Below are 16,419 nucleotides of genomic sequence, written 5' to 3'. Positions count from 1 at the left end.
TTCTCATCTGTGGCCTTTTTCTTTAAAGCATCACCTGTCATATTCCTTAAGCTAAGGGCTGTCATCTAAACCAAAAGGTCAAATGAAACTGATATTTCTGTCTAAGCTACACTTTTATCAATTTGAACCTCAGAAAGCATTTGAGAACCTTGGTTAAGCTTTTGTTATTGATGTTATTTTTGTTTTTCGAACAAATATTGCCTAACTATTATTAGTACAGGTTGAGTTATGGTTACTGCAGATCTCATGAATGGAAGCAGGTCACCGAGCCCAATCTCAGTAATTCTTTTTTTCATACCCTCTTAACAATGAACCTTCCAGGATGTTCACATATACGTACTATCCATAGCTTGCACTACAGAGGGGAAATTCCCTGCTAGGTGGATCCTTAGAGCCATACAGCCTGGATCTATCAACAGAATGGTGAAAATTAGACATAAGGGAAGAAAGAGATCATGCAGAACTGAGCAGGTCAAACCTTCTCATCCTGCATGACAGAGAATGAACAATCAATACAGCAGTGGGGACTAATGCAAGCCAACTCAGCTGCCTCAAGTTTCTTTTTGTCTTCTTTCATGTGGGACTGTGGGAAATAGCTGTAAGGCTTGTTTTGGTCTAAGACACAGAAAAGCAAGCAAGTAAGCAAGAAAGGAAGAAAGCAAGCAACCAAGGAGGGAAGGAAGGAAATCTTCACACTACGGGCAGGTGTGATTATCTAGGAAAGTGACGTCCAGGAATAATTAGGGTAAATTGTTCTCCCTCTTGAAGCAGAACTGCTGACAGCTATGCATGCATGATTATAGAAAGAAATAGCTGAAAATAGGTACTCTTGAAGGAGAATACAGCCTTCTCATCTTTAATTCTTAACAAAAAAATATTTTTCCTGGTCTGAACAGGTTTTCACATGGCTGTGAATATCTGAGCTCTGGTGTAAGTTTGGTAGTGCAGTTTGAGATACAATGAGTCACTGAACAGTGAGATTGAGGTAGGGGTCTGTGCCTTCACAGAGAACTTCTTGTGCTGTTTCATATCTATATGTCATGATTTAGCTTTTCCTTCTCTTTGACATTTGGTCTTTTGCTGGTGTGATTTGCAATAGGAACATCACAGCCCTGGGAGGGAATCTCACAGGTAAAGGCTCCCGTTGTCAACAAATATTGCTAGAAAAATCGTAATTCTTGCCACACTTTGCAGTATGAATGACTTGATAGTGTCCAGTCTGAACAAATAGTTATTATTTGGAATGAGAGTTTTGACAGTTTGAAATGAGTCTGGAATCGTCAACTGGAAATGAGGGAAAAGGAGAAGCCAGCTGAATTAAATTAAAAAGACCTAAATGAGATGACATTGCAGCTGTTGCAGTGTGAGAGAACCACTTTTCTAAGAGGCAAAATAGTTTCAAAAGGCTGGATGTTTGCAAAGAATCTACTGCTCCACCTGCATAAGGAGTGTGGGAGGTTCAAATAGCTAATGACATAATTTATTGATTTTCTGAGACTAAAGGAGCTACTCTAGGTAGCAATTTCTTGGAGTCAGCACACAAGATAGTGCTGAGATTGAATGACTTTTCAGGATCGCCAGTCCACAAAACCACCAGTGATTGCAAAGCTCTTCAGCTGCCCTAGCAGAATTAAATAGAAAGTACCTTATTTTTCCAGTATGCAGCTAGATAATTTAATGGGACATCACAAGTTTAGCAATTCATCACACCAAAGCAAGGGGCCGAAACTGCAGCAGGAATAACATGGGCTCTTTCAAATGGCACAGATGCTACAGAACCAGACTCTGAGCACCATGGTGTTTCTTGGGGGAGATATCAACAACGTTCACAGGTACTGGGATCTCACTGGGTCTCACTCAGTCTACCACAGGTGCTTTAAATGTTGCTAATCTTCATTTCAGAATATATATTAGTGTAGAATACATGAACTGAGGCAAGTCCAGACATTGATTTGGGCCTCAAAATATATTAATAATTGCTGAGTTGTGGCAGAGAGATCTGCAAAAACTGTCAGGTAGGTGCAGCAACACAAAAAGCCAAGATACAGATCAGGCAGAAGGACTAAATGGATACTCTGTAAGGGCATCCATTAAGTTCAGGAGACCAACTGTAAAGGACTTGTATTTCACAAAATGTAACAAAACCACTTTCAAATGAAGCTTGATTCAAGGTTTGCTGCATCTGTATTTCAAGGCAGAAAAAGTTGTGAAAACCAGTAAAAGAAAGAAAGTTACAGAAAACCTGGTACTTCAAAAGCCCCTACTGGGAAAAGCATTCTACAGAGCTTTCTAGAAGAATTAGCTAAAATTGACACAATATTTGCTAAATCTCTGTTATGAAACAGAGGGATAAAGACAGGGAATGAGAATTGTTTTCAATTGCCATGCTTCCAATCATTCCAAGGTTTTAAAGAAGATATAAGCTCTACCTCTAACCAAAATTGTTGAAACTGCTGGACAGTGCTGATTGTTGGCTGATATAGTTTCAGAAGGAAACTGGATTATATTTGGACAGATGAAACCTAAAATTATACTTGAAAAAGAGGCTTCTTACAAACTCATCCACTGTTCCACACTACTGCAAAAAAGAAGCATACCACTAGATACAGAAGTATTTCATCTATCTGAAGTAAGATGAAACCTGTTAGTTACTGTGGTAGTAATAAAAGCTGGGCTCACACCTACCTCTGCAATAATTCCAAGAACACCTGCAGCATGTCATAAAAATCACCATTTTTAAGCTGCAATTAAGGACATATTTGCCTTATTTCTCAAGGTATACTCAGTCTACTTCCATCTCAAATGGCAACTGAAGAAGACAAGTAGTGTTAAGAAACATTAGCTTACCAAGGTATTTTGCTCTAAAACAGGCTGGTGTTTAGAACAGATGTGCTGCCTTTGCCAGCAAAGAATTATTTCATTGGTTCCCTTCAGTGTTAAAAACCACTACAGAGAGAAACATTAACTTGGTAAGCATGAAAAATTTACATTGAAAAGCCCCCAAATGGATGCTGGAAATCTAAAAGGTTTTGCCAGAGGTCACTGTCCTGTCACTTTAATATTCACACAAATAAGGCAATGGACACGACCTTTGCCTTTGAAAGCCCAGTTATGCCATTCATGTCTGAGAGTCTCAGTCAATAAAAAAATCTCAATCTATTTATTATTTTACTATTTGAAGCAGGAGATAACAGTAAGCAAACAGCAAAAAAAAAGTCTTTATTTTGCTACAGGATGATTAAAACCCCAAAGAAATTGGGAATTATGAATTCCTCTTTAAACAACAGATTCTAGTACAAGAAAAAGGATTGGTTTTTGACTCCTTGGTGGCCACAGAGAACCGTCACGTAGTATTTTTCATAAAATACTCAACTCCACAGGAGGAGCTGTTACAGTTTCTGCTGGGCCTTCTCCTCAGAATCCTACAGACAGGAGGTGAGCCTGTCTTACCGCAGGAGACAAAAGGAGCTCAGAGGACTTAATGCTGCCACTGACACACTTGATGTCTAGAAATACACTTGGGAAACAAAACACCAAAGAAAGGCCAGAGATCAGCATTGGCATAATCACAAATATACAATGGTAGTCTACAGCCTAATATAAATTTTCTGATAAGGCCAGTGGAAATGAATTACTTATTAATTGGCGCTCAGCATATTTGTTATGGTGAATGTGGCACCTGTAACTCAATGACTAGAAGTCACCTCCAGTCTGGTATTGTTCATCAGTGTGGCAGCCTTCCCTTGAAAACTCTTTTCACAATTCCCTCCCCCTTTTTGTGTGGTCATATGCTTGTTGCATATGTTGGTCAGGATTTGAATCTTACTCCTTGCAACTTCTAGTAACTCCACTCCCCTCCCCTCCAGGGCCTCTGATCTTACAGTGATTCAATATTCCCTTTGTTAGTCCTCAAGTTTATAAAAGGGATATTAACAGGCTTAAATTCGTAGGTTCAAGTCCCTCAATTAATTGTTCTTCAAAAGCACCTTATGATTGCCATTTCTTTTATTCATTCATTTAACTGTAAAATTCAGGTATAATAATATAAAACAGGTAAACTGAGGCAACATCTGATATTTATTTGTAGATATTAGTAGATGTATATCATGTGTCTACACAGCTCTACATACAAAGGTTTATGGCTTTATTTACTTTAAGATGGCCATACGTATATAAGAAAGTTGGTTAAGCTGTGGGCACAGCTTATGTAGTTCAGTTCATAAGATCTCCTGCTAGTACAAGAAAAACTGAGGATCAATAAACAGCTCTTTCACAGCATAGAGACTGTGTAGGTTCATTAATAGAACTATAATTAGATTTCAGTTGCTGCATGGTCTATATAGCCTTAAAAAGCCAATGTGTATCAAATAAATCCTGAATTATGATGAAACTGTGAAAAAATGTCTACTTTTATGGATAGCAGCTCCTGAACAGAATGTGGATCACAAATTTTATCCAAATGATTATTTGAAATTATTTGAAAAACATCACATTATTGTCCTACCATCCTGCCCTAATAATAATAGTAGAAAGTTTGATCCAGATATTTAGCAAGCAAGGTATGTTTTGGGTCCAAATGTGCCCAGTAACAGCCTGCCAAGCCACACAACAGCCATTTCCCTGGGTTTATCAAGCCCTTGTGAAGCCTGAGTAAAGGGCATGCTGCCATAAGGTCCATTATTGTCCACACTGCTCAGTTTCAGTGCTATAATTTGTCATGCTACAGTCACATTGCAACCATTATTTGAAGCCTTACTGACACATTTACTTTGAGGAACCAAAGGTCTGTTCAGCAGAGTCCAAAGACAAGCTATTAAGTCAAAATCAAGAAGGTGACACTGCCATATCAGTGAGAAATAAAATGCTATTAAAGTAGAAATTCCACTTTTTACCTTAATGGCATAGCCCACTGTGCACTGGAGTCATGTTAATGGAAAAAAAAAAACAAATCTGCACATAGAGTGGACAGGATTATATACAATAGAACAACTGAACTTGTACCATTTTTCTCAAACTGCCTGAGTTGTATCCTCACAGTATATCAAATAATGACTGAAAAACACAGCTACAAAGAAGGATGCAGTATTTTCAGTATGACAAGGTTGAATGTAACTGCTTTATAGGAAATGAACAGCACCAGATTGGAGTATGAAATTCTGCAGATGAGTAGCAGATGGCAAATGAAGGCATGTGAATACATGCACCTCATACTAAGTCAGGCTAAATTACTAGAAATTTGTGTTCTGCTTTTACAAGTGTGCATTGGTATCAATTTTCTGTAAGTGTTCATTAAGAGTTAAAGCTGAATCAGATATTGCTTTCATATTGTTCTCCCTCAACTGCAAATATTTGCATATATAAAAAGCACTGTAATAGAGTTTACCATGTTCCAAAGCTTACAGGCATCAAGTAGAGCAGCCCTATTGGTGAAGGTGCAATTTTGTACGCATCTACAACCCCATGACATTTAGAAGTCCTGTAACAACTCTTCTTCATATTGACTTTATGTGCAAAATAAGCAGTTTTAGCCAGATTGACACCTCATTAATATAATTGTTCCAATACATAATTATTTTTGGATTGTGATTAGAGGAATTCATGATTTGCAATGCACAGCCATTTTAAAGAACCCATGGTATTCTTTGGAGCCAAAAGAGACAACACAATAGTCAGTTAAACAGTCTTCCTTGAGTGTGATTTCTTAATGTGCATCAGAAAAGCTCAGAGCTTGGTGTACGTGGGCTCTTACATCTGCATCTGCTTTTATCTTTGGAGTACCTTCAGTCACTGTGAAGAAATTTACAGCTGATGTATATTCAGGACAGAAGCCCAAATTAATGCATTTGGAACAATGTGTTCTTGCTCCCATTCTCATAATGAAATTTGACTTGAATGGGAGCAGTGCTGGGCTCTCCGCAGCTACTGATTATACATGTCAATATTAGACTCTGTTTGAGTGATGCTGTATTATGCATAAGAATATAGCATCATGGTGGTGTTGTGATTCAGCAAGCAACATAATTACATGGATTGCAAGTGAAAATATAGCACTATATATTAATAGCCCATCTCAGCCTTTCCTTGTATTTGGACCTTTGTTTACTTAATTAGGAATTATTATAAAGTTAAATCTCTATTTAATTTTCTGGTGATGGCCTTGTTCTGAATGTACATACACTGAGAAGCCCTTGTTGATATGACTGAGCAGGATATTTTATTTTATTTAATTTACTTTGGAGACCTCTGACACCTATTGCCAGCATGCTTGCAGTCCCAATCACATTGAAAATCTAATAACAACATGATCTTTGGAAAACAGCCATGTGTTGCTCCTGCATGAAGAAAAAGCACTGCCCCCCTGTTCTGATAGGCTACAGGAGGCCAAGATACACTTCCCTGTATTTTCAGGTAAAGCAGACTGATTTTTTTGTCTGAATTACATTTTAACAGGATATTAGAAAATATTTACCACTTTGTATCCACAGAAGTATGAAAGAAATATGTGAAAAATTGTTATCAATGCCTGGAAACAATAAGCTTAGCTAGTACAAATGTTATTACTATCTGAGGTAGTATCAGTCTTATATATTTATCCTTAAAATAAGGAAACAATCCTAGTCTCAGTTCATAAATGTGGAAAGCTGGCACAGAGATATCTAGTGGCCATCCTAATTCTGCAGAGAAATAATGTGGAAAAAAAAAGGAAACAAAGCCTGAGCTCTGAACTCAAGCCATATTCAAATCTCTCTTCTCAAAAAGAATAGAAACCTATTCTTGCCACGTAATTATTAGGATATGACCCAGATTTTAATAGTCCTCAATCAATAGCAGGATTTCTCATTTGATTTCATATGCCATCATAGGTATGAAATGCCTTGGACTTTTCATGATCAAATCTAAGGTTCAAAATGAGTAACTAAATTTTAACAGCTTTCTCCAATGGAATACCCTTCATGTTCCCACAAGATAAAAAAATGCTTCTCCAGTTTAAATATCTAAGATCCAGCAGAACAAAATAGTCTCAGGCTGGATCAGGTCATCTGAATCCAACTGGGTGCTATGAAGCCTTCCAAATAGGTATTTGGCAACAGTGAGTTAATAGCAGAAATAAAAGAGAGTATCTCATGGGCAAATGCCGCAAGCGTCTTGTGATTCAGTCACAAAGATACATGGTCCCTGGCAAAGCAATCTCATGGAAACCAATGTGTTAGGAGTAGGTAATGATTGACTTGATATTTACAGAAGGCTTCATTTAGCCTTTCCTGCTGTCTGTACTTTGTCTTTCAGTCGTTACAAACAGTGGCAGCTTTCCTATGTGTTATAATTACATATTTATAGATGTGGTTTCAGAAACTCACAAGAACCTGCAAATAAAACCAGCACCATAGTTAATTACCACAACACTTCATTATTAACACTAATGTATGTAACATTCCAATAGAAATCTTTCTTTTATAAAGATGTTTCATATACACTACAACATTTCCAAATGAAAGTAGCACAGGAAGCACCTTCACAACATTACTATGTTTAGTTTACTATTATTGACTTGAGGTGGGCACGGTGAAATCTACTAATGGACATCTCCAAGTACAAAGTTAAGTATGTAACAGATATGGCGACAGAACTATGGTAGTCCATCCTAAAACCTCAGTGATACTTGGTAGATTTTTAGTTAAAGCTATCCTGTATTTAGGATATATTGTATTGAGAACAGTCTGAACTCTGATCTGCAAACAGTCTGTTCTATGTTTTTCAAAGTCTTTTTTTAAATCAGTGCTGAGTTTACAGTAATATGATTATATTTTCCACCAGGAAATTATATGTTTTCAGTACTAAGGTGGCATTTTCTTTCTTCAAGTTTTCATGTTTATTGTTAGTATGAAAATTGCAGTCTTTGAACTCCATTATATTGAGATTTTTAAATTTAATATAAAAACAGAACTAGAGAGAGAGAATATATGAGAATTGAAAGGAGCCTGGAAGTGGGTAGCAAAGATGTGCAAGCTTTCTGCAATATATCAAACAAAAAAAGGAGGTAAAATCACAGAATATACTGAGTTGGAAGGGACCCATCAGGATCATCAAGTCCAACTCAAAAAAACAGGAATGAGGAATAACTGAAAATTAGTAACTTATAACTGGCTAAAATAATAAATTCCTTTGTTTTCACTGAGGCTTATTCTAATGAGAGTAATGTAGGGTTTGACTATGCACCGGGAGAAGAGCCACAATGGAAAGTTAGTGCCCTGCCAGCAAGTTTTCTTCCTTTGGTACCTGCTGGATTTGCTGTGTATCTGAGGGACTGCATCCCACCCTGCCCGGGGACATGGTCTCCTCCTGCCTGAATCCACACCAGGAGCCAGGGCTTCCTCACCAGCCCTGGGCTCCCTCACCAGCCCTGGGGCTCACACAGCTGATCCCACCCCACAAACTGCCTGGGTGCCTGAGCCTGCCTCACTGCAGAACATGGTCATCCCTCCCAGTCCTGGTGCCATATGAGAAGTGCAGTGAGTCCCACTGCTCACTGCCCTCCAGACATCAGCACTTGACTTGGCGAGGAGCTGTCACACAGGATGCTGTCAGGGCAAGGTGGGGAGGGGTGTGTAGTGTCCACAGGAGTTTCATGGACTCTTTCTGTCCATGGGAGTCCTAACAAAGCTTTAGGCTCAGTTTTATGGAACAGTATTTCTTGTAAAGGCAGTGAAAGTTCCTAAGAAGGCAACGTGTGTACAGCAGAAGCTGTAACCTTATCTTTTCTTCATGCCTTCACACCTTCTGTAAAAGGTGCAAATAAAAGAGAAGAATCCAGCTGACAAAGGAGCTTGTCTCTTCCTCTGCCTCTTCCTCTTCCTTCACAGAGCTGGCAAAGATGGATGAGCTGATTCTGCCATGGGAAAGGCAGCTGTCAGGGCTCACTCTATGGGAGGCTTCTGGAGGCCTATAACCTATCTAGCTCTGAGACAACTCATATACATTGTCATTGTATCTTGATGTTTTCCATTACCTCCCTCATTACACACAGTAGAAGATCATATGTGTAGTATCCAATAAAACAAGGATATCAAGCACAATCTCAGAGTCATGATTGCAATACAAATAGTTGACAGAAACTCAGAAAACAGAGACCAACTGTAACTATTTACCAATATTAAAAAAATATTATATATATTAAAAATTAACTTCTGTAGAAAACACATGATTAAAAGCTTGGGTAGACGTAACTTCCAAAAATCATGGCTGCAATTAGAAAGAAATAATTTATACGTGAAAACACCTCTTGAGACAAGGTACAATAAAAGTTAGCAAGTAGGAGTGTGTGTTCCATTTTAGCAATAGGAAACATTTGGAGCCATTTACTTTAGGGGCAAGTAAGATTGGGGATGGCAGTGACAGAAATATTTCTTCTTGGCTTGGTGTATTGTCACTTTTATCCAATTTTTAAAACTCCATACAGTGGTGCTGAGAAAAATAAGATAAATAAATGTATTCTTAGTTTTTTTTACACTTTTAACTTTTTTCAAGCACTATGCCCTCAGCATAGAAATTCAAGTGAGACCAAGGAACAGTCTGGAGAGAACTGGAGAAGTCTGCTGCACTAGAGCAGGGTAGAAGTGAGAACTAGACTATTGCTTTAGGAGCACTTAGTACTCTTTGAGTGGATATCTGCAGTTAAACGGCTATAGTAGTAGTACCATTCATGCATTTTTTTTATTTTAAATGCACCCAGCAAATGCCAAGTTGCTGGTGCTGTTCACTTAAACAGTCCTAGTATGGAAATCCTGCCATGCAACATGGGCTGAGGTTTCAGAGCAGGAACTGGAACCATCCAGTGTTTGAAGCATCTGTAACACTTGTCTTCTGTCTGATCATGCTCTGAGCTATTCAAGTATACGTGTTCTTTACACTCACAATTATGTCCTAGCACAAACTGACCAGCTATTTGTCAAAGTGAACAGCAATCCATGGTATAGGAGGGTTCTGGAAAGCAAGGATTTATATTCCACAGTTATTTAAAGGCAGGTGTAAAGCAATCTCACTGAATTTATGCAAACAGGCTATGTACAAGTTACTTCCAGGTGCTCAAAGAAGCATAAGAAGCCATGGAAGGAAACAATATATCAAGAAACATACTGGTAACATTGCAGTAGTGCTGCAATGATTTCAGTGGTCATTGAGATGTGTGCGGTACATTTTGGAGAGAAGAAAACACACAGTAAAGTAGTCAGAGAACCTTTAACTGGTGCATGAATTTTGGACTTTTAAAGTCTTCAAGATTATCTGTTATCTTGAGGGCTCGAGTCTTCATTGATGAAAAGAGGACTCAGATGATTTCATGCGGGAGTCAATGCGGTAAGAGGAAATTCTAGGCACCAGAGGACTCCGAGCAAATCCCCGACCTGCCCGGGGCTCCATCAGTGAGCGGGGGCCGCACCGGACGATACCCCAGCGCAGGGTCACCTGCAGCTGGAGCTGGGGAAGCGGGGAGCCTGGCGGGCCCAGGGGGAACTTCAGGTGGCCGTGGCAAAGTAAAAAAGGTGTCAGCAAGGCTTTAGAAAGCCTGAGAGATACCAGGGGAAGGGCAGGATGAGCGGGTCTGCCCGTCACCGCCGCTGCCGCGGGGAGCAGAGGCGGCGGCGCCGGCCTTTCCCGCACATTCGGGCAGGGGCGGCCGATGCGGTGAGGCCGCCGCTCCGCTCCGTCACCGCCCCGGCTGCGATGCTCCGGGGCGGGATCGGCGCTTCGCCACTCCCCGCAACCCCCCGGGTGGCCCCGCGGGAAGACACCGGGTGCCGCCCCGGGGATCCTGGGCCCCTTCGCCAAGCCCACCTCGTCCCCACCGGCCCTGGCCGCTGCCCCCACCCCTTCGGCCTCCGCCTTCCCCTCCCCTTCCCCTCCCGGTCCCTCCTCCCCGCCGGCGCCGGCCGTGCCCGCCTCGATTGAGGGGCGGCTGCCGCTGCTGCTGCCGCTGCCGGCTCCGGGAAAATGTCCGAGCGCGGCGGCTTCTACCGGCAGGAGCTGAACAAGACGGTGTGGGAGGTGCCCCAGCGCTACCAGAACCTCACCCCCGTCGGCTCCGGTGCCTACGGTTCCGTCTGGTAGGTGCGGGGCGGCGGCAGAGGGGCCGGGAGCCGGCAGGTGCAGCCGGCGGGCGGCGAGGACGGACAATGCGGGGCAAGCGGGAGCCCCCGGGCCGGGGTTCGTGTGCGGGGAGCGGGGGCCGGCGGCAGCGGGGCGGGGGCGTGTCCGCCGGGCACCGGTGCGAGCGGAGCCGGGGCTCCCGCCCCGCTGCCCCGGCCGGCGGCCCCGCGGGGCCGGGCAAGCCGCACGGTCACCCGGGCAACCCGCCCGCCGCCGCCCCGGGGCAGCCCCTGCCCGCCCTCCCGGGGCCGCCCCCCGGGCTCCGGGCACCGAGTGACCGCCCGCCCCTGGACCGCTCTCGCCTGGTGCTGCTCCCGCCCGAGGGAGAATTGCCCCGAAGCCGGGAATCCTGCACAGTCATGGCGGTCCCGAGAGGGGAGGACGGGCAGGACGGGCAGGCGGCGGCGGGGCTCGGAAGGGCTGTCCGAGCGGGTCCGCCGCTGGCCGGGAGGGCTCCCGGCGGCCGCGGCCCCTCCAGCCGGGGCTATAGCGGGACATCCCGCCAGGCCCCGGGCAGCCACGGCGCGGGGAGAGTTCTGTCCGCCGAGACAATGGGAGCGGCCCCTGGAGAGGGGCAGGCTGAGGGAGAAGACGGGATGCCCACCCGGTGCTTTCGGGGGGATCGCAAAATGGGACAGATTGCCGCCCAAGGGCGTCAGCATCTTAAGGGTTTAGAAGTGTTGGCCACATGTTGTCATAAAACGTTTCTCTTTCTTTGGTAATTCCTTCGTCAGGCTTGCCCTCTCGGGAACTCCCAGTGCAGGTTGGGCTGTTACTTTAGTATTTGATGCACACTTTTACTATGCTTATAAAAGCTTTGAATCAATTTTTGGAAATAAGAGTGGCGTTTAAGGCGTTTTTGAGAAAGAGTCATGTTTCTTTTGTATGCTGTGTGAGTGGAATTATGTAAAACAATCCATAATGGGCCTTTAAATAAAAGTACTACTTGAAATAAAAATATTGTAAAAAATTCTTTAGAACTGCTTTTTGCCATGCTCTAAACTCATGTAGTAGTTTCACTTTTTCTCCACAGTCAGATACCAGAGAACACTTCTGAAGTTTTGTATCAGTTACTTCATTCTCTAGCTCTGTGAAATGTCCAAATTTATACATAAACTAGGAATATGCATTTTAAAAAATCTCCAACTATCAGCAGAAACACTCGGGACTGGTGCGAAGTATCTTTAAATTCTTCTCTCTTTTTTATTATTTCTAATTTGTGCTTGCACCTGGGAGGTCTAGGCAAATACTATGTGAATGTCAACACCTGCCGTTGTAGCTAGCATGTGATGATCTGCTGGGAATAATTCCACAACTACTTGATTTATTTACACGATAAAAATCTTAGTTTGTGAAATAAAAGAGGAGAAAGTAAACTAAGAGCTGGATGGATATACAGTAGCAGAGTAACTACTTTTGTGTTTCAATTGAAAGTGCATTTCCAGTTATGAATTCTATTCATATTTATGCTGACATAGTTTTGAGGGAAAGACCTACTTTACTGAATTTTGTAATAAGATGTCAAGACTTTTGAGAAATTGCAAAGGAAGTGAAAACGCCGTGGTTCTCTTGCTGCACAGCTGGTGCTTTGGTTTTTGAAACTGCACAGCCAAGGAAATCCTAGTAATTTTTATCAATTGCAAAGCCTATGAACTGAGAAGTAAAATGGAGACTGGAAGATGCTATGAGAAAGGTTTACTCAAAAATAGACATTTAAAAATAGAATATAGCAATAAAACATGGCTCTGTATTAATAGCCTTGTTAACATCAATGAAGTATAAACCCAAACAGAAGCTTGAATGTGAGGAAAAGGTATGCATCTCTCTGAGAAAAGCCATCTATTTTTAGTGTCTATTGAAATTGATTTCTTTTCTGTCTGTGTGCATGTGCTTTACCCAGGAGACCTACGAAATGCAGCCATTCCCTTGAGTAATATGCTGTATTACTTCTGTGAATAGTTGTACTCCTGTTCAGTAAAGTATCTAAAAACATATTCAAGTCTTACAGAAACTACTGGAATTAAACAAATTCTTAAGGGCTTTGATAAATAGAAGCTAAAGCCCTGAACTCCAAATGCTGGCTTTTAAATGAGAACAGAGTTGCTCTAACAAATTTTTTCTACCTCAGTGAAACTGTTCTCTAGGCCTACCCATTTTTTTTTTACAGTAAATTATTTGTCATAGTCTGTAGACTTGGGTACTGAATTGATAGCTGGTAATAAGAAACATTGTAAATACTTGCATTTAAGCATCTTTTGCTGGCAGCTCAAAACCAGTAGAATAGTTTGTGTCAGGACGCTGTGTTTTGGCCCAATCTATTAACATTTCACATGTCCAAGAGAATTTGTGTCTGAGTTAGTTGCAGATGCACCAAATCTGCTGTGGGTAGATATTACTGGTTTAAAACAGATACACTTCTAGAGAGATATGTGTACCAAGCACAGTGCTTTGGGGGTTTTTTTTGATGTTGTTGTTTATACACACGGAATAGGTAGAAACCCCAAATCTTCCCTTATATAAAGAGCTCTATTGCTTTTCTCACTTTTTAAATGACATATCACAAAGAATATTTGGTTTTGGAAATCCTCCAAACTCAGCTGCACTGCCAAGCAGAGTTGCACCTTAGCATATATGTGAATCACAGAGAGAACTGTGAGGTCTTTCCCTCAAGTGGTTAGTCCTTGCAGTACTTTTTGTGTTACTCTTTTATTTCAGCTCTGTGCAAATCTTCCTCTAACCTGAACTTTTTCCTATGGCCATTCAAGCTCCTGTATGTTCGGTCATTTGCCACTGTCAGATCTGATTTTTTAAGTTTAGAAAAAAAAAAAATTAAAGCTGGGTTGGTGGGGGGAGAGTCTGTAGTTTAGTTACAATTAAAATTATCATTGGCATTTTCAACAGTACATTTTACTTAATTTCTCCTTTTTTCTAAACGTTGGGTTTCATTAGCAAGTATCAAATTTACATGCACAACTGGTTTGGTCTGAAATTGGTTTTGTGCTATAGCTTTGCCTATCAAGGTGAGGCGTTTTATTATTAGACAATTATTTTAACTGTTTCTCAGGCTAAAATTTGGTTAAATTTAAAGTTTTCTTGAAAAAATGCATTTTTGGTGTCCAGCCTTTGTAGTTGGATTTACCTCTCACAGAGGTTGAAGAGCTGGTTGACTCTTAAGGGACCTGACACCAGACCTGCTAATTGAGAGTTTTGCCCCATTTAAGTTATATTAAGCCATTTAGAAAGGAAGCAAGATAGCTTACTTTCATACTTTCTACAACCCTTTCTTTTCAGTTCTAGAGAAAAGCAACTGACTCAAGTCAAACTGAATTTTAAATTCTTATTCCTTATGGTTCTGCTTTTTAAAATAAGAATTCTGTCTATGTTTGAGTCTTCTAACTGTCCCAGTGATATTGCTTATAAAAAGGACCTTTAGCCTTTGTGCATCTGTGCTTTCAGCTGTGTTGCCCTGGTAGTTCTACTGTGGTTTGGTACCTGACCACCTTTTCCTCTGGGAGGTGGCATTGCTACCTGCTTGAGAAAGAGCTTCATCTTTTAAAAAAAACTTCTTATTATACCACAAATTATGTAACATGTATAGATTTTTGGTTTGCTGTTCTTTGGATCTTTTTTAAGCCTGTATGCCTCTTTTTATGCCAGCTTTTGTAAACTGCCTTCTAACCTATTTAGTCCTATTTTTGCCTGGGAGGGATTGACGGCATTCTGCAGCATGCTGTCTCTGATCTCTCCAACAGGTTGTTTCCATCAGCATATTGCAGGCTCTGTGTTCCGCTTTCTTTGGAAAGAACAGACCTTGTAAGATGAACCAAGCTGAATTCAGGGTTTCTTCACAACCATAAACTTCTGCACCGTTTTCTCAGAGTCTGCTGGCATCAATAGTATTTACATTCAGTATCTTTTGATTTTAAGACTATGCAATGCCTAACACCAATTTAGTGACCTAATACATTTTTCAGAAGAGGCCTGCCAAGTCAGAGTGTAATGACACAGGCCTCAGTTCAAAAAAAGCAGGAAAGCAAAGCCTGCCTTAAGTCATTGACAACACTTCAGCATCCCTCTATCCTGTTAATTTTAAGCATATGCTTAAGATTAATTTAGTTTTTGTCCTGGCTAATTTTGGGTAAAAATGGGGGAAGATGAAATGGTGTTTAGCCTACAGTTTTGCTTTGAGGAAGTAAAAGTGGAAAAATAGAAGCAGAAGGCTCTAATCTTGAAGTTTAACCCCTTCTTTCCTGCCTTTTATCCCATTTTATGCTTCTGGTTAGATGGTATTCACAAATGTTTTGAGGGCATTGGCTTACAATACTGGAACATAACACTGCTGCTACCATCCTTTTCACATTGAGGAACTCTAAGAAGATGCTAAGACAACTCAGTAGCATTTGAGGGTTTTTAAAAGCTGGTATAAATTGATTTTAGGCAACAAAAAACAAAAATTCCTTCATCCAAGATTGTACTTGATTTCAGGGGTGGTTTTTAAAGTATCTGTTTAGTTAGCTGTAGTGATACTAAGTCTATGATTTCAACAGTGAGATCAGGTTACTGGAGTTATGGTGTGTATCAGTGTAGCACTGCATGCTACATTAAATAGTAAATGCTGAGATAAACTTTTAGAGTAGTAGAAACATACAACTGCTGTATGTAAATACAGCTGGAAACTGAAGATGGTATAGATCTTTACAGGCTAAATGCTAAATCCCAGGCATGTGTGGATTTTAGTGGACTTCCTTTGAACATCCTTCTGATTAAGTCTTTTGTTTTCAATATAAACACTGGGGCTGAACTTCATTTTACAAATGGTTATAATTATTATAAACTTTTCACACAACATTGTTAAAATTTTGCAGTCCAAGATCTGATAGGAGTTGTCTATTTTTGGTATGCAGCATTTAGAAGGAAAGTATTGAAGCCTTTCTTTAATTGTGCAGATATTTACAATGGACCCCTCTAAGCATATTCAATCACTTGCTTGAAAACTGAGATGAAGTTTCATAGGCTGATATGAGAGCCCAGTCAGAGGCAGGACATGTCTTAAAAGTCAGTATATGTAATAACAATACTTAGAAACAAGGCCTTGAAGGCGAGGTTGCAACAGAGAGAACTAAATAAAAGGGGTTGCATGGTCAATGTTACTGACTAGAAGGAGAATTTTTGCAGCAGTATTGCTGAAATGAATGGAGGAAAATAAACGAAGCAACAAAAAAATGTTAGAGAGTGAAAAAGACCCTCAGAGGAACATAAAGAAATAGCCATTAGAAA

At 40.9% G+C, this 16,419-nt stretch overlaps 1 protein-coding gene across 2 annotated transcripts in view; it reads left to right on the top strand.

Annotated features, from left to right (window-relative positions):
• Positions 1–10,654: 10,654 nt before the first annotated feature.
• Positions 10,655–16,419, top strand: part of MAPK11 (mitogen-activated protein kinase 11) — a 30,795-nt gene continuing 25,030 nt past the window's right edge. For both annotated transcript variants that reach the window (XM_086886937.1, XM_086886938.1), the window contains exon 1: positions 10,655–11,099. In XM_086886937.1, the coding sequence (XP_086743063.1) occupies positions 10,987–11,099 (113 nt within the window). In that variant the 5' untranslated portion in view covers positions 10,655–10,986. The remainder of the gene's footprint in view (positions 11,100–16,419) is intronic.

The sequence above is a fragment of the Cyanistes caeruleus genome, chromosome 4 (assembly GCF_971803275.1).
Source record: "Cyanistes caeruleus chromosome 4, bCyaCae1.hap1.1, whole genome shotgun sequence".
Classification (NCBI taxonomy): domain Eukaryota; kingdom Metazoa; phylum Chordata; class Aves; order Passeriformes; family Paridae; genus Cyanistes; species Cyanistes caeruleus.
This window is presented reverse-complemented; position numbering and strand designations above follow the sequence as displayed.